At 42.0% G+C, this 27,911-nt stretch overlaps 1 protein-coding gene across 3 annotated transcripts in view; it reads left to right on the top strand.

Moving 5' to 3' along the window:
• Nucleotides 1-27,911, top strand: part of LOC102210088 (diacylglycerol kinase delta) — a 91,758-nt gene that overhangs the window by 42,975 nt on the left and 20,872 nt on the right. For 2 of the 3 annotated variants that reach the window (XM_013914604.1, XM_013914603.1), the window contains 11 exons: nt 15,870-15,980; nt 16,089-16,169; nt 16,876-16,980; nt 17,587-17,719; nt 19,591-19,697; nt 19,842-19,967; nt 22,458-22,560; nt 22,821-22,980; nt 23,097-23,205; nt 24,042-24,181; nt 27,149-27,236. In XM_013914604.1, coding sequence (XP_013770058.1) covers nt 15,870-15,980; nt 16,089-16,169; nt 16,876-16,980; nt 17,587-17,719; nt 19,591-19,697; nt 19,842-19,967; nt 22,458-22,560; nt 22,821-22,980; nt 23,097-23,205; nt 24,042-24,181; nt 27,149-27,236 — 1,263 coding nt within the window. Of the gene's footprint in view, nt 1-10,203; nt 10,294-15,869; nt 15,981-16,088; nt 16,170-16,875; nt 16,981-17,586; nt 17,720-19,590; nt 19,698-19,841; nt 19,968-22,457; nt 22,561-22,820; nt 22,981-23,096; nt 23,206-24,041; nt 24,182-27,148; nt 27,237-27,911 lie in introns of those variants that run through there. The other variant, XM_013914605.1, reaches the window with a different exon arrangement.

Here is a 27,911-nt window from a genome sequence, read left to right as displayed (position 1 = left end):
GTATAAGACATGACTCTTATAATATATCGGAGTAATTTAATATAATAACTATAATTAACATATATCATTTATTATTTTTTTCATACACACCAGAAATCTCCACTTCAGTAGCACTTACATGTAACCGACCTGAACATTTTTTTTTAAGACACTTGTTAAAATTTGGGTTCAGTGAGTTTGCAGTCTAGCTTAAAAAACACTTGGTTTGGTGGTTTCATTCTTTAATTTGTAATATATGGAAATTACATGAGGCTAGCTTTTAGTCATTCTGGGCAATGAGAAATTCATTCGGTGCTTTGTGTTTGAGTGAAAACATTACTTAAGTGAAGAAGGAAGAATCCTTCACACTTCACAGTGTGACGTTTTGGTTGAAATGGAGGTGAGGGGGGGGGGGGGTTGAGTCTTTTATTTACGCAGAATCTAATTAGCTTCAATCATTTATCTTCAGTTTTAACAGGTGACCACACAGAAGTCTTTAAATAAAATGGTGGTAAAGTCTGTGGTTGGTGGTAAATGTTTGGGTGTATGTAAATGCTGAGCATAGTAAGGATTCAATAAATTGTACTGGAAAATCTGATTTTCATATATGAAATAAAACGGGTTACTTTGCTCAGATGCAAAGAAATTAAAATGTATGCATTCGTCTGCAGTGTTTCTGTACTCCTGCAGTACCTGTACTAGTAGTTCTAAACTGTTCCCATGAGGCAGAAGAATTCAGATCTGTATTTGATCATAATTGTGAAATTAAAGTGATTTTTAATAGCTGTCAGCAGCGTTTGCTGGAGCGCAGCACAATTCAGTTTACTGCAGCAATTATGTTCTGAATGAGACTGTCGGGAAATGAGTGGAGAGGACAGGAAAAGCCCCCATGGGTTGGAAATCACTCATCTCCCATGACGACAGCACAGCCATTGGCGCAGAGAGAGAAAGCTAGACGGTTTGGTTTTTGCCTCTATCTCTGTCTGATTACTGATGTGTGAGTGTGTGCTTGTATCTGTCTGTCTTTGGGAGGATCACTGAGAGTTTCAGAACATGTTTTTGGGATGTGATGACATTTCAGTGGTCTTCACTTTGAGTCAGAGCTTCAGGTGACAGTTTTAAGCTATTGGGTATTGCCATCATGGTGTTTTTTTAAATAAAAGCTGGTAATTAATGCTAAGTAAAGCCTCAGTCACACGGGTCCAGAGACTGGTTGGTGACCCCTCTGGAAAACATACTGAGTACCCCCAACTGATTGGCTAATGGTTGAAACTGGCTGCAAAGAGGATGCTGCACCGGAAGCCTTGTGATTTTTTTGGTCACTAGCAGTTTACTGTGGTTGCCCATAGTTTCCATGGAAGACTTCGACTTGTCTGCAAAGACTTGCTAAATAATCACATTTCACAAAGTGCAACACAAACAGGAAATCGAGAATACTCGCCTTCAAAGTAAAAGTGGTACATCCCTCCTACAGCCAATACATTTCAAAGGACTCAAAAACAAAGTTGCAATTCAACTTTGCAGCAAAACATTTTCTGTTTCCAGCTTGCGTTGTGCTCTCAGATTTACTCTCGCCCTGCTAGCAGTTGGAGAGCATTTGCACACAAGTTGGCATCTTCCATGCAAACCATGGACAACCACAACAATCTGCTAGCGACCAAAGCAACTGCGAGCAGGTATTGGGTACAACACCAATAAATAAACCTCAGCATTCAACCTTCGTTTATTCAGCTTGTTGCAGAATACACACTGCCTCCATCAAACTGTGGTTGAGGGGCAGTCACTGATTGGACTCTAGTCTTGCGTGAATTAGGGTTTAGCCGAAAGGACTCGTAACTGGTTGGGAATCACACCGAGCGTCTGGCAGTTGCTAAATGTTCACTAATAGGTCTTGATGCCTGTGTGTGTAAGGTCAAAGTCATTTTACTGGTCAGTTAAAACGTTGGAGTCTGTGAGGACTAACTCATTGTTATAGCCAGCCACAAGTGGCCATTAGAGGACCTGCATTTCTTTCAGGTTAAAATAAGATTTATTTTATGGTTCAGACCAAACGTGAAGCAAAGGTTGGCTTCATTACTCACACAGATCCAGTCACTGGAGTTCTTTTGCTGCCTCCTTCCAAAGTCCAGCCCATAGCTTGGATCAATCAACGGTATCAAACTGTCAGAACTTAAAAGGAAGTCTGCAGTTTCATTTAGTTTTCTCCCTGCTCTCTCATTTTCCCCTCTAGTCTCTAAAAGCAAATCTGGGTCATACAGCTCTGATTACTGATGGTGACTTTCGAGAAGCAGCATCAGGCGAAATCCATGGCTGAAATATTTTCAGGTCACTTGGCCTCCATTCACCTGTGTGCTGCGGCGTGGCGACGGCTCTGCATAATCTTTGTGGAGGCAAACGTTGCTTGGCTTTTGTGGCGAACACCAAAAGCGAAGGTTAGGTTGCAGGGGTGGATAATTCATCATGTGTGAGCAGGTGTGCACAAAACACAAGCTGCGGGGACTTTGCTTCCTTCATTAAATTAATTCAGATCATTAATTTAAAGGGTGAACATGTGGTTTAGAGTTAGAGCTTCTACGAAACTAAATAAGTCAGTGTAACGTCTGCATGTGTGCACGCGCGTATGTGTGCGTCTGAGGTAAAGCTGCCAGAGGAAAAGGAATTGAGAGCACACACACACACATCATGCACATCTTCACATGGACACCCTGATTATTTAGATTTATTGAAAATGTATTTTAATTTATCACATTTACATGCACACTGGGTCCCCCAGAGACACACGCACACAGGAACGTACTGACACACAAAGGCGTGCACACATCCCCCCAATCTGATGTTTTTTGGATGCTTTGAGACCAGATTAAACAGCACGGTGTGATCATCAGGGATAATCACCAGTGCGTGCACACACACATGCATGGCCATATAGATAATCTTGGCTTACCTCCTCCTGTCTTTACACTCCTCTCCTTCTTCCCCTACCTGAATTACATCACAACCTCCTCTCGTCTTACCCAAATGTAAAACTTTTATTTGCATAATTCTTTTCTAACGACAGCAGAACAAAAAAAACCATCACCAGAGTGATTAACATCACAAATCTAAACAACAGGAAGAGCACACTAATCGCATCGGCACATTATGAGAGCCTTGCACCTTTTTTCCATCTCTCTGTCACTGTGTGTCTATTTCTGGCTGAGAGACCTATCTGTTCGCTTGTGTGTGTTTATGTGCGTGTATGTATGCGAGGATTATACAGCATCAGGGCCAGATTTGGTCCATATGCTCCTGGGAAACCCCCCCCTTCTCTTCCTCCTCCTGTCACCATCACCAGCAGCAGATTATGTGTCCTTCAGTGCACAAACCTCACGGGCAGAAGCCAAAAACTGGATGATCTTTCAAAGACACATTAACATAAAAATGTGAAAACTGGGCTAAACCTGAAGAAATGTGTGCATGCGTGTGTGTCAGAGGGTTAGAAAGTGTGTGTGTGTGTGTGTGTGTGCGTGCGTGCGTGCGTGTGTGTGTGTGTGTTGTGTCTGGCTGTCTCCATCTGTCCATCTAAAGTACGACAGAGTGTACGAGAGTTTCTCTCTGGCTGCTTTCTGCACATATCACTGGCGTGTTTGTGTCTATTAATAAACACACAGAGGTACATGAGACAGGATGTGGTCGCCATGGTGCAAAGTCCTCCCACGCCTTGTTCTGACTCTCCCTCTGTGTGTGTGTGTGTGTGTGTGGTCAGATGTTTTTTATGTATAACAGATGATGCAAGCTGTTCTATTTCAAATGATCTGTTTAACCGCGTTTCTTTGCACAGTTTAATAAAATTGCTTGCATAATGAAAGTTATTAAGGACGGTGAGGTAACGCAACCTTACGCACACAAACATCACACACACACCCATAGGAAGCCTAGTTTACTTCCTGTTTGATTAACTGAAGAGAAAACGTCCAGGTGAAAAGGAGCGCAAGTTCTGTTTTTGTTTTTTTCTTCTTTTGTTTTTGTCTGTTTGCACGCTGGTCCTTAAATTTCCAACGCTCAAGGTTGATTTGAAAGTCGAACTGTTGCCGTGGCAACCCCGCATGCCTTTGCATCACCAACTTCAAATGTCACAAAGCAAAAAAAATAGAAAATCAAGACGGCGAGAGAGCGAGAGAGAAAATAAGTATAATTAACAACAACAGACCCGGGTCAGCTGTTATGTGCTAATGATACGCTGCATTTGTTTTAGTGACCTCTGAGTGCCGGCTGGGTGGGGCTTTACAGCACTGGGGTGATCCAGGTTGTCTACGGAAGTCTGTAAATGCCAAAAAAATAAATGTAGAAATAAATACGCGACTTAATACCTGAAATTCCACTCACTAGCCACTTTATTAGGTACAATCTGCTGGCTACATGTTGAACTCCATTCTTTGTGGCATAGATTCAAGTTGCTGGAAACATTCCTCAGAGGTTTTGTCCCATGTTGAGGTGAAAGCATCACACTGCATTGCTGCAGATTTATTGGCTGCACATCCATATGCCAAGAAAATGTGTCTTATATCATTAACAGTTGATACAAGCAGGCTGGATCCATGATTACATTTTGTTTGCACCAAATTCTGACCCTACCATCCAACTGTTGAAGAAAACATTTGCTGTTCTTGACAGAGTGGAGTAAATGGTGGGTGGGTGTGGTCTTCTGCTGCTGCTCTTCTGCATACCTTCATTGCAATAAGATTTCTCTTATCTCTCACATCAACAAGGCATTTTCACCCACCCACCGTTTAGCTCACTGGACATTTTCTGTTTTTCAGACCATTCTCTGTAAAGCATAGATATGGTCGTGTGGGGAAAATCCCAACAGGTCACCAGTTTCTGAAATACTCAAACCAGCACGTCTGGCACCAAAACCATGCCACATTCAAAGGCACTCACTGTGAATCCCCTTTCTTTGTCGTTCTGATGCTGGTTTTGACCTTCAGTTTGTCTTAATTGCGTCCACGTGCGTCAGTGTACTGAGCTGCTGTGACGTTAATGGATAATTAGATATTTGTGTTAATGACCAGTTGAAAAGTTGTACTTAAAAAACTGGCCAGTGAGTGTCTATTCTTTTAAATACTTACAAAATATATAGATGTCAAAATAAGGTGTAACTACATTTATTTACATTTTAATTTACATTTCTTAAAAATACATCTATTTAATTATTTGTTATGCTAAAATTTAATTTTTACTTTCCATTTTTATTTATAGTTATTTAAATTATTTTTTTAAAAAGGTAATAAAAATAAAATAAAAACCAAATTATAAATATAATATTTTAAATGTATTTCATGGCATATACAGTATGTTTATTTTTGTAAGTCATTAAAAAAACAAATGCAGAAGAAATTTAAAACAAATCTATGAATTTAAGTAACTTTTTAAAAAAATACTTGTTTTGATGCTTTTCTGTCGAGTCATTCCTTATTTCTTCACGTCTTGTTCCTGTCATTGGCAGTTTTGGTCCTCCATAGATGTCTGCTTGTGTGTCAGTCCTGATGATGTGTGTCTGTGTTGGATGTGTGTCAAACTCCACCTGGGTGGTGCCAGAAACATGAGTTTGTTGGGTGCACAGGGGGATTTGCATGTCCACATGAGAAACCTTGTGTGTGCGTGTTTGTGTGTGCGTGTTTGTGTGTGCGTGTTTGTGTGTGTGTGTGTTAAAAAGCCAACACAAACAGCTGGGAGGCTGCTCCGAGTTAAAGTCCTGCCAAATGTGCTGCAGATTACTGCACCATTCTCCTTCTCTCATCTTTAATGTTTCCATTCGGTCCTTACTCCAAACCCTTTGCAGTTCCTCTCCCCGTGCACCCGTCACCTTTTCTTCCCCGCCGTTTCCCCCACCACCCCCTTCATCTCTTTCTCAGTCTGCCATCTGCTGGAGGAGAAAAATAACCGCAGTTTGTCCAAAGGCAGTGACACGGGAGCCGAGCTGCATTTGGCATTCCGGTGTTGTCCGTCCCGGGGACGGCGTGGCCTCATGATTACAAAAACATGGCCATATTTGAAAGGCCAGGTGGTTCTGTGTCTGCAGCAGCCAGCCTGAGACTGTTTTAATTAGTCGTGGGGAAAAAAAGCACCCGCGCTCTGTTTATTCATGAATAAACAGCTGCTGATCAGTGTTTAGTAAGACCACAGCTGAATAATCTTCACATTTGGGCATCTTGAACAGGGATTGTTTAAAAAAATCTGTTCTTTTAATGAAAGCAGCTCTTTTAATTCTTCTGCACCAAATTTATTGCAGTATTTACAAAAGAGTGATCAATGGTACTGTAGAACAGGGGTGTCAAATATAAGGCCCGGGGGACCAGATTTGGCCTGCCAATGACTCCCAATACGGCCCACTGGACAGCTTTGAAAAAAAGTGAAGGCGTGCATAGATTTAATATTTTTAACTGTATTTTTACAGATTCCTGTTGGTAAATATCTCCTCCATAGCCATTCATACTACACCAAAGTAACTAAGTAATAGATAAAGAATTAAATTTTGCACATATAATTCTTACAGTTTATTCATGCTGACAGATTTCTTTCATTTACTACAGAAGCATTAAGCATTTAATAGAAAACTGAGACATGCTGCTGAAATTTTGCTGATTTCATCTTATGTGAAGCTGTCACAAGGATGTAATATGGTTAAACAGTTTTACACAGACAGAAAGGGGGATTTTCTTCACCTACTGAAGGTAAAATGGGCTCTGTGTGGCCCGTGAGGTCAAACCAGTTTGACATCTCTGCTCTAGGATAATGAAAAAAGGGGAAAAATCCGTAAATGATGAAGGAAATAAAATCAAAACTTGAATTCAAAGCAATTTTTGTGATGTTACATTGCTATAAATCCCACCCAGATAAAAACATACGTGAAAGCCTGGTGCACACAACTTTAAGGAAACACGTCATTCAAACAGGGAATTTTCAGATTAAGGCACCACCAAGGATGCCCCGTGATCCCACACGGTTGGTTTATCAGTGTATTCAACGCCTGAAATCAGTCGATTTCCGCACGTCGAAGCTGCCACTTGCAGTTTTTAAGCAAAAACATCATCGTACAGATTACTGTGAATTTCACGGGGCAAGATTTGTACCGTCCATCCATCACTTATAAGGCTGAAGTGTTAGCCATGGTGTGAGGTGTGGTTACATGTGGCTTGTGGTTTAACGTGCTTTGGGTGATCAGTAAGTCTTTGTTTTGTTGTTTCTCGATGATCTTTTCAAATTCCTCCGCTAGATTTTACTGGTGCTGCTTATGTTAGATTACATGGCATTTGAGCCACGTCCAACCTGAGGGCACTCGTGCATTACCAGCTCAGTTCAGTCTCACTGAAACAAATGGGACTCCTGCTAATGTTGCTCAGAGAGTGGCCTACATGAGTAGATGAGCGTAACATTTAAATAACTGCAGGGATTCTCCTGCCTCAAAATTAGGCCTTAACTACACTCATAAGCATGATTGGTCCATATATATGAAGGCTATGAGGCTGTCTTACTGTGCTTAACAGAATTTGATGTGTTTTCCTATCGTATCTAGACGTGCGATAATCAAAAGCGCATTATTTTATGCTCGAGTAAAATAATTGTATGTATTTTTATTCCAGTCACGGGGGATTTTTGTTTAAGAGAAGGCAAAACCTCTTTTTTATATGCAATGCAGAAGTCTCAAAAACTCAAGTATCAAATATGAGACACTTAAGGGGTTTAAACAGATAGTTTATGCTGATACTAATACTCATTTATCTCACTTTATCACAGGATTGTAGAGTGTGCAGGAATTCCAGGTTATTTAGTTATTTTCACTTTCAATTCCCCATTTTAATTAGATTTTGACTCTCTTGAATTCAGGTGTAATTAAGCGCCTAGCAACAAGTGAGTGTGGGAAATTTCTTCTCTCCTCAATATATATATTATATATAATATATACGATATTCCTCAATCAGCTGCAAGTGCTGTTAATGCAAAGTAAAAGCTTGTAGGAACTGCAGCATCTTGCAAAGATCATGTAAAGTCTTCTAGCGTTAAAATCAGCATAAAAACTGTGTGCTGGGAGCTTCGTGGCGTGGGTTTTTATGGGTGAACAGCTCTTGGAGGTTCTTTTGGTACTTTTTTGTCTTATAGTGTATCTCCTTATTATATTTTGGGGGCTCTTATCTGTTATCCGGTTGTTCAGTGATGACGTGACGAATCCTACTTCCGGGCCTAAAGTAGTCTGCGTTTAATATGGCTTTTGTGTTGTTAACATGTTTAATGTTTTGTATTTTCTTCTATTTGATCTCAAAAAGCTCCTAAAACAGTCAGTGATCACTGTTGACCTCCCTCGGCTTTTATTACCGCTAATCATTCTCAGTTTTTAAAACCTTCGGATGTAACTACAGCCCAGCCCATGCAGCAGTATATGAATGTCTAACCTCGTATTGTGGATGGATTATCTCAGTTGTTCTCCTGGCTGAAGTTTGGTCCTTTTACAGCATCCTGCCATGCGATTACATTTGTTCCTGACCACTGAGAACACTCACGTTAACTTTTATCGAGTGGAAAAAAAGTTAGCTTGTTTATGTTATGCTAACATAGCTGTGTCGCTAGCGGTCACGTAGCACATCATTATATACCAGCTAGCCCAACTTCAGTAACCCTACAAACGTCACTGCTGTTTAGTTTTCTGTCTTCATTTATGCTGGAAGTGATAGCAGAGCTGTACGTTTGAATTTGTTTCCAAAACCCCGCAGTCAGGACATGCTATATTGTATTTAGATAGAAGCTAGCGAGCTAACTCCCTGCTAACTTCTAACTCCGTTAAATGTCATAAATTCCGTTTTCTTGGATGCCTGGAAGTTAAACTCTATTGTTACACCTGGTAGAGCAGAACGCTGATCATTTTATTAAAGATGAAAGACTTTAGACAGTTTTTCAACTCTCAGTAATGCCATAGTGATCGTTTGATATATGGACCTGCAGCGGAGTTTAGGCCCAGACACGGCTAGTGACTGGGCCTAGTGACTTAACGACCGGACTGCAGTAGGACACTGGAGAAAAGACTGGAACTTGTTTTCTTCCTGCTGTAAAAGAGGACTTTCTGTCCCTCCTTTAGCTCTTTTCTGTCCTTGGTATTTTTTTATTTTTAACGAACATAAGAACATGTTACATTAAAATCATTTAAAGTTGCTAATGAAGCTCTTTGACCTGATGCTGAATTAGATCAGCAGTGGGAAAATGTTCTGGAGGGGGGGACTGATGTAGACAAGTAGAGGAGGAGAGGGAGCTGGTGTCACTGAGTGAGTCTGCTGGGAACAGCATGCTGCTGCTCATTAAAGGCAGAATGATGTACCGAGTGGCAGAAAACACACACACACACACACACACACACACACACACACACACACACACACACACACACTCTTACATATGCGCTCGCACAAATGCGGACGCTTGCTGTAATTTGCCTTGGCAGATGAGACGCTGATCTGACACTGAAAGCGGTCCGATGACAGCGCGTAGGCAGCGCAGAGCAACACACACACACACAAAAACACACACGCAGACACACAGAGTCAGGACAGCTCACGCAGGCTGGCAACTCGTGAGTTTGTGTGATCACAGTGACGTTTCCAGCTCTCTTATAACCACAGCGGCGTGCCATTAACCTTCCCGTCATCTTGATATATGTGCGTGTGTGTGTGTAAAATGAATTTGATGCCTTAAATCAGCAGGAATAGCAACTACCATGTGTGTGTGTCTGTGTGTGTTGTCACTGCCGACCAGACAGGTTCTTCCGGTTCTATTTTTAGCCTGGAGGAAGTCGGCCTGTCCTTACATGAACACGCAGACGCACACCTGCACGCTCCACCTCACCTCTCAGGAGTTACGTCTGAGGCGGGGGTGGGGGAAATTGCTCAAACACATGCACACCTGAGGGGGGAGTGGTTACCTGCCACAGGGAAGTTTGCGAGAGAGGAAGTAGAATTGCATTGTGTGAGAGAACCGCTAGTGTGAAACTTTTTATGTAGACAAAAGAAGGAAGCATTCGAATATAAGAAGAAGGAGAAGGGAAAAACGATGGGAAGGAAGGAATCCAGATAGCACACAGAAAGGAAGTAAAAGTTTCTTACCACCGTCCTGAGGATAAGACTGATTTACAGTGAAATGCTGGGGCTGTGTAGGTGCGGTGGGTGCTGCATTGCGCCCCTGTTGTTCGGGCGAGGGAAGGAGGGTGACGACAAGTGGCTCAGCCACGAGGACCATCTGGAGTCGGCTCACTTTGGGAAGGCGGAGGAGAGCCGGCTGGTTGAGGAAGAGGTCAGTGTGAGAGGCAAACACCAACAGCCAGATAAGCCCAGTCCTAGACTGTGGGAATGTGTGTGTCTGTGTGTGTTTTTTTTGTAGTTTGTCAGATGGATTCTTTGCATTTTCTTTGCTGCTTGTTTAAAAGTACAAACTTTTCTTGACATCATTCTTGACATTTTCTTCATACCACACCAAAGTAACTAAGTACTGGATAAACAGTTAAATGACATAAAAGTTAGGACAGTTAGCTTTTCTCTTCAATGATTTTAGAGTTTGATACTTTAAAGAAACCCCAAAATATCACTCTGTCTCTATTTGTGTCCACTTTATAGGTGTGAAAGTTTGGCTTTAGCAGCTCCTGGTTTCCAGAACAAACTACCAAACATATATTGTTGCATTTTCATGTCCACGCAGCTGCAGAAATGAAGCTAACTATTAACTCAGACAGTAGGTGTGACTGTTTGTTAAGGTATTGGCCTTTCTGTGTGGAGTTCACAGAGAAGTGGGTTGTTTGGGATTGGCCGTGTCCGCCTTCTCCTACAGTCTCAGGTATTGCTCATTTCACCGAGTGGAAATAAAACTGCAGGAAGTTTTTGTGCAGCAGTCTTTGTGTTTACGCCAGAATACTGGTCGAGTCACTCGTGTCGCTCTGCTGTCTGGGAGAAAGTCCAAATTTCAGTGATTTGTTGATTGAGTGTTTACACTGAACACTGAAGGTCAGTCTTTCATGCAGGACGGAGGCTGACAGACGTGTGTGTGTGTGTGTGTGGTCTGTTAGAGAATTAAATGAAGGGAGAAATAAATCAGGGTTGATTCAGTCGGATGTTTGTGTGGATGTGGGCGCCCTTCAAAGCTCCGGGTGTGTGTGTGTGCATTTCGCAGATGAGTAAGTATATGTGTTAATGTGCTTCAGTGTGCATATCCACTTCACTGCCCTCCTCTGAGTGTTTGTCTGTGTGCGTGTGCCAGGATGATTGTTGTGATGTGATTAGTTTGCTCTAATGAATAGAGTGATCTGTGTGACAACATCGCTCAGCTGGAGAAGAGAGGAGACACTGTGACCTTTGAATATCACATATGTCTGTTTATATGTGAAACACACGTGTGCTGTTTGCTCTGCCGATATGTTCCTGTGTGCAGTTTAATATAGTCCGTACACTGAATTAGCTTGAAGAGGCTTTATGGCATGTGTGACACCCACTGTGCTCAGGTGTGTGACTCAGTCAGGAAAGCTAAGGAAACTTTACCTGGGAAAGATAAATTGGTCGGGCTCTTTGTTTTAATGTAGGGACCAGTTCCTTCTGCACGGTGATCAAAGGTTAATGACGACTCAGTGCAATTAATAAGTAGCAGAAGACCAGGGATGCTTGCGTAGCTCAGTTTTAAATACACAAAATTAAGCTCATCGCGAACTCTAGCAGTAGGTGTGACTGTTGAAGAATTTAGTTGCTTGGTCTTGTAGCCGGACAGTGGAAATTCAAAGAGAAGTGAGTGAGTGGGAAGTTCAAGTGACAGATAGTGATAGATGGAGTTTTATTCAACAACAGTTGTCTGAAGGCGCTTTTAAGAAGCAGGGACTTGGTGATAGCAAAGGGGAAGAACTCGCTTTTAACAGGAAGAGACCTCCGAGTGAAGTAGGCTCAGAAAGGGGCGGCAATCTGCTTATGAGGTAAGTGGAAAGAAATGACAGACTAGAGGAGCGTAGGTTTTCTTTTTTCCTTCGGTGGATAAAAAAGGTTTGCAAAAGTTGCTTTTTAATTGTTGTTAAATGGGGGGTTGAAATATATCTCTGTGGGTGAAGGGACGAATGGTAGTTACAGCATGTAAAACATTTTTCAGAATAAATTGGCAAATGTAGGCAAATCGATTGAATTTGCATTTGAACATCTGCTGGAGAAGACTGAACTTTACTTTATCTGATTTTGCTGAAACGCTTATCACGTTAGCTTTTGCCAGCTCTAAATCAACTCAATTTCTCAATGTTTTCCATATAACCTGCATTTTTCATGCGCTTGGGATGTTTAGGATAGTAAGCTAACCTAGCCAAATGTTAGGCCCTGGTTTGGGGATGGGGTCATTAGGCTTGACGAGTTTCTCTGTGTTGGGTCTGACTTTCAGGTTGTCCTTTACTGATACCCTGGGCTGCAATGCTGTTAGCGTTCGTCAAACAAAACCGCTCTGATTAGCTCCTCGACTGACGGTTTGTGACGGCGTTGTTGTGGCAACCACAGATAAGCTTGATTGGTGGAACATGGTGGTTACACCTCACCGTTATCTCTAAAGTGTCAAGTGGGTCAGTGGAAAGAGACCTTTACACCTTCCTGTTGGTGCATTTTGTTCTTTCTTCTACTTCCTCAAGGGACCGTCTGCTCTTTGGTTTTCTTTCAAGTCAACTCTCTAGAGCCTGTGGTTGATGTAGTTTTTGCATCTTTCTCTTTTTGTGTTGTTCCTCTTCCTCAGTCCTCACCGCTCTCGCAGCTATACTTCTTTTTTCCCCTGCATCTCCTGTTGTTAATGATCCATACCGTGAGCCTATCTGTCATTGTTCCCACCATCGGTCCTTTCCTTTCTGCTTCCTTTTCTCTCCGTCTTTCTCTCTCGCATGGTGACAATATGAGATTTTCTCTCCTGCAGGGTATGAAAGCACATTTATTCTAAGAAAGAAACAAGCACACTGAGAGCACAAGCAGCTGTATGCGCCATTACTAGGCGGGATATCTCATGGTTGCACATTGACACAGACAGACGGAGACACACGCACACACACTGCAAGAGAGAAATGAGATTGTGATGGAGCGATGAATTAGATTTATCACTGGTTCGGCGGTGCCTCTGCCTTGTATTACTCCCACTGTTCACACAGCCAAGGACATTACTGCTAAGAGAAATAGCCGGAGAAAGTAAGACAGAAATCGCATGAGATGAAAGAGGAAGGTCAGGAGAAACATAAGCAGTAACAGAAGTTATGGAGGACTGAAACTGTCAGAATCATCTGTATCATGGACTAGTAGATACATGTGCTATTGAATGCACCAAAATATTTAAAGTAAATGGTAGGTATCAATATATAAAATGTGGACAGATGCTATTATCTTGGGTTTGCCTCTGTGGTGCAGAAAAAGGCAATTAGACTGATGTTACCAGTAGCAAGTATATAAATGTCAGTGTCTATCTTTGTATCAAATAATCCCATTTGACAGTAATGGCTGTCTAATCTAGGTTGGCTCAGTTCCTCTAATACAGCGGTCCCCAACCTTTTTTTGCGACACGGGCTGGTTTATGTCCGACAATATTTTAATGGACCAGCATTTAAGGTGTCGTGGATAAATACAACAACATAAAACCAGTACCGGTACCAAAAAACAGAAGATTTATTTATAATACACAGGAAATTCTCCAGGGAAACCGATTTAATGATAGAAATGAAGTAAAAAATCACGATAAAAACCCTGAAAACCATCAATTTCGCACCAAGCCTCAACTCTAGCGGCCCAGTACGAAACGGCTCACGCACCAGTATCGGTCCGTGGCCCGGGGGTTGGGACCACTGCTCTAGTAGACGCAGTCCTTTCTGTTGTGAGCCTGGCATCCAGCTGGCGTTAAACCCATGACAAACACAGAATGACAGAAATGCATTTAGATCAGTAAAAATAAACAAAAAGTAATAATTTTGAGGCGTAAGATACAAGGTGAAATATAAGGACTGAATGAAAAGCCAAACCCTAGAGATGTTAGAAGCGTAATGCATTAATCTTCTTCCTTTTCTTTTTGTTTGCACTCAGACCACTAAAGATAAAAATAGCCAACTACCTGCTCTGCGAGATATTATCAAATTTGAATACTTTCACTTTTGAAAGCTCCTGTTTGCAATTTCCCTTAAGGGAAGACTTCCGCTCCGAAATGGAAACGCTGCCAAGTGACTGCTGAGCCACCTGCCATTGAACCATGCCTGAGCTGAGACGTTTGTTAATTTTCACTAGGAAAGTAACGTACACGTGTTTTTGAAAAGCGCCTGAAACCTCCCCTAGAAAACTGATATTAATTTCACAGTGAAAAATATCTTCAGACCGTATCCTCAAGCAATGAAAAAGATCTTGGATGGAAGTTGACATACTTACACACACGATTTAACTCCTGGAGAACCGGTTTGTTATGCAAGTCTTATTTGCTGAAAACAATGGTAAGAAGAAGGTAAGATGTGATTACCTGCAGTCCTCCTGGTTCGGCTTATTGGCTGAAAAGTTATCTTGAATAGTTCTTGAGTTATTCATTAAGACAAAGAAACGGAGTATATGGAATGCCATGAATGCAAAAATATCTTGTAAGCGCTCTTTAAATGACCTTTACTCTGTTACTGCTGGTGCTAGACACAAAATTCAAACTGTTTTGGAAAGAAGAGACATTGAGCTTTATGGGGACTTTTGGTGTATCAGGGTAGCACAAAGCATTTATAAGGTATTGCTGTCTGAACACAGACAGAAAAATGAAGTCCACCTAGATTTTTCCATGTGCACTTCACATTACCATAACTCTTCAGCTTTGTGAAGTTTTACCTCCAAAATGACTAAGAAGTCCACGTGGCATGTGCGACACTTGGAATAAAGTGTTAAGATGAAGAAACATTAAAAAGGAGCTTATAGCAGTTTTCACAGATGCCTTGAAAGTGAATTCTTTCCAGTTTTATCACGTGTGTGATACAGCTGTTTTCTGCCATGACATGCGGGTGACTCATGCAGGCACACGGTTATTCTCTTTATGTGGAAGCCTCTGGGCTGTTACGGAGGCAGATCTAGTGATTTGTTGCTACATTTGGTGATGAATGTGCAGGTATGCAGGGAGCTGCGCGTTTTTAAGATCCTATCTGCATGTGCCAGCGGTTGTTACGAGAAACGAGGATCTCCATGGCGACCCCCTCCCGATGTCCTGTCTCAAATTGATTACCCGTGGGGGATTCGGCCCTCTTGCACCATGTAGTCACAAACAGGGGGAAAGAAAGAACGAGCGCATGTTAAGCAGAGATGAGGAAAAAAGACAATAACAGCCACCGTGGCAGAATTGGTGATGAGTTTCAGCCAAGCGGATCGATTGTATCAAATGAAATCATTCGATCTTCTGACGTTCTGACCGTGGTAATAATTTCTACGTGGCCACGGATGACTGCATCTCCCACCTGCTGCTTCCCTACCTGACTTGAATGCTGCATGAGTGTACTGCAAACCAAATCAAACGTCGTTATTTGCTGCTTTAACAGATTAGTGTGCTGTTTTTGGGCCCCTGATCTCATCCACACACATATCGGGTAAAAATACAGAAAAAGCCCAGCGGTGCCTTTGGGCTGATGCTTCTGTTTTATCGTGACAGATCCAGTCAACACCGCTCTGCTCATGTGTGCAGCTCTATCTGTCTTTGTTTGACAAAAGCAAGCCATCCGAGTGACACTATCCAAACCGATCTCCTTCTGTTTACGTGTGAACTCCGAGAAGAATAGCTGTCACGGCTGATATTCAGAGGTTCTGGATGCGCTAACGTCTGTTTTATCTTCCTCCTCCTCTCCTTCTATCCCCTCTGTCTCTGTTCTCTCACTACAGAAAAGTGTGAAGGAGGGAATCCTGTTAAAGCAAACAAGCTCCTTCCAGAGGTGGAAGAGGAGGTACTTCAAACTCAGAGGGAGGACCCTCTACTATGCCAAAGACTGCAAGGTACAGAACTGTGTGATCGTTTTACCGCCGTAGCTCTTAAACTGTAACATTTTTATTTAAATGTAACTGGCTAAAAAATAAGCTGATGGGTTTTTTTTCTCCCATTAGTCCCTAATTTTTGATGAAGTGGACCTATCAGATGCCAGTGTGGCTGAGACCAGCACCAAGAACATCAACAACAGTTTCACAGTAAGCCCAAGACAGGCCTTATAATTGACTACAAGGTGGCCCTTTAAAACTTTTCTAAGGGCAAATTATGACAAAATAGCCTACATGGACTAATGCTAGGTCAGAAATAGACCATTTTAATGGATGCCAGCTCAGCTATTTGGTGGTGACATGGCTGTTTTTTAGTGTAAAAGATTACTGCTAATCAGCTAATTTAGTTAGCTAAGTTAGCTTGTCTGGTTAGCAAGGTGTGTTTGTTATTCACTTTAATATAACAGGTAATGTTAATTTTGGCTTATAAAAAAGTTTAAAGCAAAATGTAGGAATTGAACTTAAGGGGTATACAGAGCTGCACAGAAACCTTCTGATTGCTTTGGTCTCTAGGAGACTGCCCGTAGTTTGCACTGAAGACGGCAACTTGTTTGCGCACGCTTGCTAGCTAACCACCAAGCAGTAGAAACCTGAAAAAGAGCGACGCAATCCGGAAACAGAGAACATTCGTCTTAAAAGTAAAAGTCGTCTTCATACCAGGCTTAATTAACTTCAGGACTGATAACTTCTAATAAGTTTGTTTAATTCAGAATTTTATTTGGGGACATATATCTGAAGAACAGCTGGTGCTTCCATTAGCCTGTCATCCCATATTGCTCAACAACTACAAGAAATTCAAAGATTGGAGTCAAGTTTTTTGCTCTCTTCTAAGCTTTCCACTTTCTTTCTTTCTCAGGTGATCACTCCATTTCGCAAACTAATGTTATGCGCTGAAAGCAGGAAGGAAATGGAGGACTGGATCACGGCGCTCAAATCCGTCCAAAAGTGGGAAACCTACGAGGTTGGTGCTTCTCATCTCTGTGTCGGGCTCTTGTTATGTTTCAGCCCCGTCCTTCGTTCTCCTGGCTGACGTGAGAGTAAACTGGGCCAAACTGATTATCATTAGATAATAGCTAGTCATGAGTGTGTAATTAATTTTGATGAGACCAGGCTTTCACAGCTCAGTTCTTCTTGCATCTGTTTTTCACATAAATGATCCACCTTCACATCTTCTCGTCTTCTTTTTATCTGCCTCTCATTTCAGCTCTTTGCCTACCGATTGATGTCCTCATAAAACCAAGCCTCCTCTTTAATTGGTTATAAAGTGGAGGCTCTGATTTTTTTTTTTATGAGCTTATATTCTCTTTGATTTTTGGCCTTACTAGGCTTTTTATTATAGAAGTTAATTTGGGGTTTCAATTTTTGCCTTCTCATCTCTAGTTATTCATGTGATGTGATTTTAAGCAGGTGATGAATTGTGCAGCCATCGTTCTCCTACCCCAGCCTAGTTATTTTTTTTAATTGTAGTTCCGGGAAAGTTCTCGTTTTTGTCCTTTTGTGTTTCCTCTTGTGTAGAGAAGTGCTGACGCGTTTCAACCTCAATGTTTCTCCTTCCCACCTCCCCCAGGCCAGTCAGTTTAATATGGAGCATTTCTCCGGGATGCACAACTGGTACGCCTGCTCGCACGCCAGACCGACCTTCTGCAACGTTTGCAGAGAGGCGCTGCCAGGTGTCACCTCCCACGGCCTGTCCTGTGAAGGCACGTAGACACATGCACACACACACTGCATCTGTGTTCTTGCGCTCACTCATATGAAGTCACTGGAACTTCTAGTCACTCATGCATTAATTTCTAAGAAACAATCCTACCATTTTTGGTCTAACAAGAAACATTACATCACCAGCGTTCTCTTTGTCTGCGCTTGATATGCAGTAATAAAGTAGCTTTAAAGCTCTTTCCTGCACTGTGACAATGGTTGCTTAACAGGTTTGTGATACAACTGGAGACAGTTGTATAAAGTACGTCACTTCTCATATCAGGGGTAAAAATTGGATTACAGACATACTTTAAATCCACTCAACACATTCAATTGTAATTCAGAGACAACTTCAACAATCCAACGACAGCCTGTAAGCCAGAACTTGGCGACAGTGGGAAGGAAAAACTCCCTTTTAACAGGAAGAAACCTTGAGCAGAACCAGGAGGAGCAGCCATCTGCGGTTGGGGGTTTAGAAGGGAGGAAGACGGAACAATTTCTGAAGAGGACAGGATTTTAAGAGCTTATTTTGAAAAATATCTCAGTGAACATTAAAATGCGTAAAACCACCTTAAAGTCTGTCAAGATCATGCCAGAGCAGCAGGTCGCCATATAACCCTTAAGCGGCAGCTCAAAATCCAACAAACAACGGCATTTACACGTGCAAGAAAGGCCAAAACACACAAAAATCTAGGTTTACCAAAATATCCATGTATGTCGACCTCAAAGTCCAAGAAACTAGAAAAGGAGACCAGTCTCCTTCAAAGTAAAAGCACCATGTACCCAGCGACTGCCAACAACAACCCGCCAACTGATCAGGAAAAACACGTTTTTCCCTAGCAACTGCATGTTGCCAGGGTATCACCAGACTCAAGGTCTGTGTGATTGAGGCTGCAGGTTTCCAATTACCATTAAAGAGAATTTCTCTTCTCAGAGGACATGTTAGTACCTGAGGGCTCCTTTTGTTTAATTTCAGCACAACATATCTTGAAGAAAGAAAGTGTTACAGGTATTTAAGTAACACTTTATTTTAATTTGGTCCCTAATATGAAGTTGATTAGGTAAAACAAAGAAATTAACTGATTAACTCTAATTAGTCGACCCACTGTCCTTGTGTACCTGCTTCAGATTAATTTTGTTCTCGTGCTTTAAAAACCCAGTAGTACATTTACCATAGACTGTATCTAAATGATGGCAAAACTCAGCAGTAATTAAGCAGTAACCACCTCTGAACTTGTGGATCCCTGCTTAGTTTTTTTGTTTAACTTGTAGTGACCATATTTGGACTCAGTTTAAATATCATTTATATAAAATTCACAACAACAGCAGCCACCTCAAAGAGCCTTAGCATGTCAGCTATAGCACAGATAGCTGTTATAACCTATAACACAGAAATAAAATATCAGAGCTTCAGTGACCAAAAGTGCAGATGACTGTAACGAGCTTTTAGTGCTTTAACTGTGACTGTCGCTCAAAGAGGCCACGCCCCAATTGATAACTTTAAGCATCAAAAACCACGTTATACTGCACATGCTTTCCAACTAAAACTGAGTTTTGCAGCAGGCTGCAAACATGTTTGTCTTTGCTTTAAAGTTGTGCCTCTTAACATGGGAGTCTATGGGGACCAGCCCTCGTTTAGAGCAGCCTCAGACTAGAGGAGCTGCAGTTTTTAGCACCCCCTCCAGCTGCTCTCCAGCCCATATGTACACTGTCTCATCATGTTATCGCATAGTTTTACACAGCTCTATCAGGAGTACAGTCACGCACTGTAACCATCAGGAAGCTTACATCATACACTCACCCAAATAGAAGAGGATAAAAGTGGAGACTTCCAGTGTGTCTGACATGATGTTTGTTCATCTATCCTCTGCAGTTTGTAAGTTCAAGGCTCACAAGAGATGTGCTGTTCGCTCCACCAACAACTGCAAGTGGACCACGCTAGCCTCCATAGGAAATGACATCATTGAGGATGAGGATGGGGTACGAGCCGAGGCTTACTCACGAGTTGCATTTGGTTTTGTTTTCATGCAAATTATTTTGCCTGATGTGCATATCTTTGGTTTGATGTCTTTAGAGCAGAAGGGCTTCATTTGATATGCTTTGTTTATTTATTTTTCCCTCCAGGTGTCCATGCCCCACCAGTGGCTGGAAGGCAATCTGCCCGTCAGCGCCAAATGTGTGGTGTGTGATAAGAACTGTGGCAGCGTGAGGCGACTGCAGGACTGGCGCTGCCTCTGGTGCAAGGCTATCGTAAGTGTGGATTGAGTTTAGCCTCCATCCCATCAAAAACTGTCACGCTGAATCAATATTAGTGTTTATCTGGGGCATTGCTTTTAGCTGAGAGTTATTTCCAGCCTTTCTTATTTGAACTTCTGTCATTCGAATGCGTCGATGCCCACGGAAATGGAGTCATAGCAGTGGGTGCACTGGGAAAAGTGTGCGATGCAAACAGACTCAAAGCAGCTCCATCCAATAATGGAGGTAATTCGGGAAGTGATGTTGTCAGCAAAATAAAAGTGCATCATTTGTCACATTTAAATATGAACGCAGGGTTTTCATTAAGCACGATACACGTCTCGTTATCTGGAACCGTGTGAGCGGCTCCGTACAGAACAGAGAGATCAAATTCAGATAAATTCATAAGATTCAATTATCCCTTTATTTGTTTGTCTGCCCTTGGGACATGTTGACTCATGCGCAGGAAATTGTGATTCTCCACATGAGACGCTCCTCCCACTTCTCTGGAAAAAACAACCAAGAGCTTTTTATTGTCCTTGACTTCCCGCTCTCACCTCCTCCGAAGACTCAAGGTCTGAGAAGTTCAGCAGAGTCATCAGACTAATGGGACGGCACATAGATTGGCAGCAGAGATCCCCGAGGGGAGGAGGAATAGGAAGGAAAGTTAAAATGAGAAATGGAACAGGGGCTGATAAATTCCTGTCAGCTCCAGGGCTGCTGAAACTGACCCGACGCTTCGACCGCCTCAAGCACGATGTGGAGAATCATTTTTTGTGTGCGCTGGAGTATTAATAATATTTAGGAGGGCATTGACAGGCTGGTTATAATCCCGCAAAGAAAGTGGCACAAGGACCAACAGCACTTGGTGCATCTTAATATAAAATTAAAGTCCTTCAAATTCTGCATAAAATACGTAGACGTTTTAGTTAATTTTTCATGCTTTTGAATTCATTTAAACCATTATTTTGTAATGTTTTCACGTATAAAAAGGATAAAATAATCTTGCCTAATAGAAAAGAATATGTAAAAGTTTTACAGAGAGATGCCCCTGAAATCCGTGGAGCATTTTATTGCCTTTCAGCCCATTGTTCTGGTTTTACAGCCAGAAACGTTTCGTTTTTTTATTGCAGTAGCTGTGATGTACTAGACCCGACTGTACAAGTGAGAAATATTGACATCGTAGTAGAACAATCTACTACGATGTCCCCACACAAGTGATTTCTGTTTCTTTGCCCTTGGGGTTGTTTTGGTTTTTCTTTTCGTCAGTTCCTTTGGCTGCTGTTTTTCTTTCAAGAGTCTAGTCCAAACAAACAAAGAAAACAGAAAGCAGTGGAACAAACAGAAAGACTAATCAAATTTGATGGCAGTGGCTGGGAATATAAATGCTAAATCCCACAGGCCTGCAGACGAGTCGGCGATGGGCTCGTACACAAACACAGTAAGATGTGCAACAGAAATCAGAAATGGAGACCGTTTGCCTTCGAAGTTGCTTTCTTTGAAATGTGCAACCAGCATAACTTTTACTTTGAAAGTGAACCTTCTTCACTTCACTTATTCAAATTTAACTACCAGTGGACTAGTAGTTAGCAAGTATTTGCAGGCAAACATGAAAAACTACAACCGTGTGGCACCTTCTTTGCAACCGATTTCAACTAGTAAGATGCAGAAACCTCCATGAACCGCCAGCCAGTCGGGGAATAAGCCAGCCAGTTTCCCTAGCAACTGAGTGTTGTACCACGTCCAACTCTTAAGCGAAGCACGTATGACATCCCATGAGAAACCTCAGTAGGACAGAAAGTCTTTTCCAGTCACAGCTATCTCCATCTGCTGGCCTTCAGAGAAAATACAGGTTTAAGGCGCTTTCTGACCTGAGAGCTGCGTCCATACCGTCTGTCCCCAAGTGGCAAAGAAAGTATGAAATTTGGGATAACTGGGAAATTACTGAAGTGAGCATCGGGCTGCTGAGTGCATTTTTACCCATGTGGTTTGCACTATAACCACTTACCCTCACATTATGGATTAGTGTCATTTCACCCAGTGTGCACCAAAAGACCAGCCCAAGCATCGCGCTGGAAAGCCTGAAACAGCCGCTCTTTACTTAATAAGGAGTACACAGGAGCCTGTCTTTTATTATGTTTGTGCTCTACTGTAGTGGGTTTTGAAACACTGATGTAGTCAAACAGAAAAGTCCAGTGGAAGCATTCAAACACACAGAGAGATGTAGCTTTACTCTATCCTCTTGTTCCATTTAGCAAGAGCGGCATTGTGTTTTTTGAGCGTTCAGGCCAAACGGGCACGCATAATGCGAAGTCTGATCCTCGGTATACAAAGACACACGCGCATACACAGGCTCGCACACTCAAATGAATCACAGTGGCATTTGTAAAGGTTACAGAACTGGCATTTTGGTGGGTTTCAGAGGGATGTAATGACCTTTCTGCTTCTACTGAAATATAGAATTACTGGAGACCACTGACTCTGTGTGTGTGTGTGCGTTCACAGGTCCATAACAGCTGTAAGGAACAAATGGGGAAGGTGTGTCCCTTGGGCCAATGTCGAGTGTCCATCATCCCTCCAACTGCACTTAACAGCATCGACTCAGACGGTGAGACACCTCTTACTCCCACCCACATGGACACACAGTATTACTTTTACAGTAGGTTTTAAAGTTCAGTCATGTAATGGAATTGTGACTTAGCCCGACTTGGCTTTTTCTACTGACACTGACAATTTGTAATTCCAAGTTACTAACCCTTATCCCTGGAATTTGTGCATCTATCATCAGCAGTTTACAGTTTGAACACGGTCCCAGTGGTGTTTGAACTCCACGCTGTGAGCTATACAAACATTTCTGCTCGTTTACAGGCTTCTGGAAGGCCACCTCGGCGTCCTGCTCCAGCCCTCTTTTGGTCCTGGTCAACTCTAAAAGCGGGGACAACCAGGGGGTCAAGTTCCTCCGCAAGTTCAAGCAGCTTCTGAACCCAGCGCAGGTCTTTGACTTGATGAACGGAGGGCCAGAGCTCGGGTATTTAAGAGCTTTTTCTTTCCGAGTCCTTGTAATATCTACGGGTCGTTCTCCAGTAGAACATTTAATAAGTGTTGCTCTCTGTAAACACCTGCCTCTCCTTCTCTCCTCCTCAGCCTGCGCCTCTTCCAGAAGTTTGTGACATTTCGTATTCTTGTGTGCGGAGGAGATGGCAGCGTGGGCTGGGTGCTCTCAGAGCTGGATAAACTCAACCTCCATAAACAGGTGAGAACAACGAGGAGGAGGAGGAGTGGATGTTGCCGATGATGTAACGCCGATGGGTAGGAGAAAGCAGCGAGATACCTGTTGTTGTGTTAATCTTGATGCTGGCGAAAGGTGCTTTCAGAAGAAACGCCAACAATAAGCCAAGTTTACATACTTGAGTATAATCGGAGTCTAATATAACATTGATCCTGACTGGAGAGGGAGTGGTTCATGGTAGAGAGAAGGGCAACACAGCCTCCTTAGCTGAACTAATTCATTCATTTTATTAAATTAATTTCACATAAATTGATGTTGTGGCAGATTAACATGGCTTTTATGTTAAATTAATACTAATTTTATATAAAGTGCCACGTCTAATCAGTTTTGTTCCAGGCTAAATGAATAAGATTAACCGCTTAAGTCAGCATCAGCTTTAAGATGTTAGATGAACAAATCAAGGAGTCAGAATTTTTGTAACCTCAGCATGATTTTTATAGATTTGCTGATCATTTAACATTGCAGTTGAAACAAACCTCTCAGAGAAGTTAACTACAGACAGTTTATTACCGGCACTAAATGAGCATCACTTTTCTGTCTGCTGCTGTCAGGCCAACAGGTGTGGTTAGAAGTTTATATCCACTCATCCTGGGAATGAATGTCATGGTGATTTTTAATTATTTTAAAATATAAGACAAATATACACATGCCCAGTGCCCTCTGGAGACAGCAACACTGCAGCCACGGTGGTGCCAAGCATGGTGATGGTAGCATCATGAGCTTTGTCGTAGTCATCAGTTTGTTTGCTTTTTATTGTTCTGTACTTTGCATCAGTTTCTCGTTTCTCCACGTGTCTGTAGTGTCAGCTGGGCGTGCTGCCTCTGGGCACAGGTAACGACCTGGCTCGCGTTCTGGGCTGGGGCGGCCTCTGCGACGATGACGCTCAGCTCCTACAGATCCTGGAGAAGCTGGAGAGAGCCACCACCAAAATGCTGGATCGGTAAGACCAGAGGGAGTGAGGGTGGAAACTTTGGTTTCAGCTGGGTTGGCTCCTGTAAAAGTCCTCTGAATTTAAAGGTCCAGACTGAAGTGCTTTTAGCTGTTACTGCTAGTGCACCGTAAGTGCAGTTTAATTTATTTGTTTGGGTTGTGAGACGAGAGATGTTCACGGTGTTTTCTTGAAATAACTTGCTGGAGGAGGATGTCCCAGATGAACGAATTAATGAAAAACAGATCTGGTCCTGTTAGGTTTTTATATTTCGCTTCATTAGGTTCACTGAAGGGCTGCAGACAGCAGCAGGTGATACTAAAAGTAATAAAAAGAATTAAATAAAAGTACTACAGGCTATTCATTTCTGTCTGCACTCCTGAGAAAGGTTTATAAAATTAAAAATAACTTTTAATGCCACAGAGTTCAGCCAGCGACGGGCACAAAATGAAATGGACTGAGTGCACAGACAAATTCATACAGAGCCCCCGAGCTTCACAGAATGTTGGAAACCACCTTTTCATATTTGCCATAAATGGTGCCGATTAAAACCAGAAAATGAGCCGCAGCGAGCTTTTTTCTCCCCGTGTGCCATCATGTGAATCCAACACAGCCTTCCTTAGCCTCAGCGATTTTAAACAATCCAACAGTGACCTCTTAAATGTCCGCTTCTACTTGCACCTTATTTTTAAGATTTTGACTCATAGCACAATTAACCACAGAGTAGGTCATCATTTTTGTCAGATAATTAGATCAAAAGTTTTCCAGAAGGGTCCAACGCCACACTGCCTAGAGGTCCAGTGGCTCCAATTATCTAACGTGACATCCAGCAGACAGCTGGTGGCTGCCTGTGCTGGCACAGCTGTTACTTAATGATGTCTGTAAACATGTTTATTTCTGCTGCAGATTTGGGCATTTTAACGTGGGAGTCTGTGACTTTTCAGCCTCGAGTGGAATTGCAGTTTTTAGCACTTCCTTGTGAGGCTCACTTGTCGCTCAGAGGTGCTGCCACGACCAAAAAGCTGAATACGTGATCGGAAAACTGGAATATCAAGCACAGAGTGTGGCGTTTAAGCTCAGGAAAAATTGGATTTGGATTTTAAAATCTGCAAAATAATAAGGAAGTAAAGAGTTATAATGAATGATTTGAACAAAGTAAAATATTTGTAATAGAAGGAGTAAGGGCCACGACATGGATAAACTTTAATAAAGAGCAAATATATTAAACTTTACTAAAGTAAACGAACTAGACCAGGAAAGTTAAACTCATTTCACATTGTGGGCCACATACAAACTACTTTGATCTTAAGTGGGCCGAACCAGTAAAACCTAAAACTTTTAATGGCTGTGCCCAACACTACGTCTTGGTTGTTTACATGAGAAAGAAATGCTGCTGTAGTAAATGAAAGAAGTCTGTCAACAAGGCTCTTTCGGCTTAAGTTGTAAGAAATAAATGTGTAAAAGGACAGAAAGATCTGTAGCATGTCATTGGACAGTAATTATAAATAACAAGGGTTTTTTATTAACTCACAGAAACTGTTCTATTTTTATTTATGTAGTTAAACCACTGTACCCATCAGAAATTTTTACAGTAGATAATAAAAAAAACAGTTACTTAATTACATTGGTTTAGTATTAATAACCATGGGGGAGGTTTTTATCTGTAGAAGTTATGAAAATACAGATAAAACTCAAAGTTATTCACTCCTCCACATTTTCCAAACTCGTCCAGTGGGCCAGATGGGAGTCCTTTTGGGGACCGAGTCTGGCCCCTGGACCTTATGTTTGATGTGTGATTCTGGAGAAATCGTGGGGGGTTGCTGCTACTGCCGGACTCGGTCTGTAGGTTGATGCTAAAGAGCTGGAGGTAAACAGGTTGGCTTCAAACGCTGAAGGGAGAGAGCAGTTTCATACTTGTTGTAAAAAGTTAAAACAAAGCTAAATAGAAGGCTTTTATGTTGAAAATCTGGCACCTGAAAGCATGTTTTAAATTTCACAGCTTTAAAAGGCTAAAAGTCACAGTGGGAGTAACCCTCATGTTTGATTTGGCAGATTTATTTATTTTTTATGTATCTTCATTTTTTTTTTTTACATTATAGAGCCACCATCAAAGCCTCTTTGTAGCTTTCATTGAATACTCAGTCTTTTATTTTGAAAATTAGACACAGTTTTTGTGAACTCAATAACTTCCTGGGATTAAATGAGGCTTTTATATTTTAAAAAAATTCACAGATTTTTAAAGCGCACAGGTATTCAATTGAGAAAAACAAAGGCTTTTATTTTGAAAACCTGACACACACACACCTATGACCTGCTGTTAAAAACTGTCAGGCTCCAGGAATGTCGTGAGTTGACTCTATTGACCCTATGCTATCCACGCTGTTTTCCAATGGCGTTGGGACTATAAAGAACCAATCACAGTGCGTGGTGCCAGCATTTGGACACTCCCTTTATTGTCACTTAAAATAACCTGAAGCTTATCTTAGTGATGGAGCATACTCTACATACCTGGCTGTAAATGTAACTGTTCAGGTTGGCCTTCTTCCTGGTTCTTCATGCGGGCGATGATGCAAACGGGAGATAAAATGCCTTGCGTGCTTCAGCCATGAGTTTGGGGTATGTTTTCTTTAACTGTTAATCATCTACCCCAACCGGTCACGGCAGATGGCTGCTTCTTCCAATTTTGTCTTTTGGTTTTCATTCAAGTAAACAAACTATTCTGGAGTAAAAGGACAGTGTAGGCTTTACCACACGCTGCGAGTTGTGACGTCTTTTGGGTGAAATTAAATGATAACGCAAACTTTTTTATAGGCAGCAGAGGTCAAACTTCTCTTTGAACTCACCTTGAACTGCAGGTCATTTCTTCATTGACCGCTTATCTGCTGTTTGAACAGGATAAGGAGGCTGTTGCGTCTTATCTCTGTGTGATTATCTGATAACGGTTTTCTTTTCTTTTTTTTATCACTCTGTGTTCCTTAGATGGAGCGTGATGACATACGAGGTGCCCACCACCAATAAACAGACGCCGATAGTGAAGGAAGAGGACTGCCTCGATTCTCCTCTACAGGTAAATCACCCCGCACGGCTCCTTTTTTTTGTTTTTGTTTTTAAAAAAGAGGCTGTCTGTCTCTTGACAGATGGTGACCGTAAATGGCTGAGCTTCCAAGCTCTCTGAAATTATTTTGGAAAACATCCGCTGAGAATCAATTGAGCCTGGCAGCTGGAAACCAAAGCAATCAGACTCAAACCACGGGGAGCGGCGGTGATATCGACAAAGGGCAGCTCTGTGTTTTCAATTCAAGCTAAGCGCTGCCTCTCAAATGCCAGATATGCAGTAGATGGTGGTTAACGTGCTAAAATCATCTTCACTCACATAAATTAACCTCTTTACTAAATGATTTTGCCATTGCAGTAAAATTCCAAAGAAACTGGAGTTTTTTGAGTGATAAATGGGGATTGACTAACTCCACCCTTACCTCTTCTATAGGAATTCAGAGGGTAAGTAGGGTGAGAGCTGCTCATCAGTAGCTCTTGATTACCTGCTCAGAGTGTGCAATGCTCAGAGAAACGGCGAAAACCCCACAAAAGCTTCATCTAAGACTTTGGCCCACCAAAGACTCCAGTCTGGCCTACTGGGACAGCTTTTGAAAACACAAAGGAGGGAATAAATTTTGTAACTTTACAGCTTATTAGGGTTGAGCCCAAGCTCAAAGTGGGCTGTATGTGGCCCACGATGTAAAAT

The sequence above is a fragment of the Pundamilia nyererei genome, unplaced genomic scaffold (assembly GCF_000239375.1).
Source record: "Pundamilia nyererei isolate P.nyererei 1_Seehausen unplaced genomic scaffold, PunNye1.0 scaffold00209, whole genome shotgun sequence".
In the NCBI taxonomy this organism is placed as follows: Eukaryota; Metazoa; Chordata; class Actinopteri; order Cichliformes; family Cichlidae; genus Pundamilia; species Pundamilia nyererei.
The sequence above is the reverse complement of the archived record's forward strand: the minus strand, read 5'-3'. Positions and strand labels throughout refer to the sequence as shown.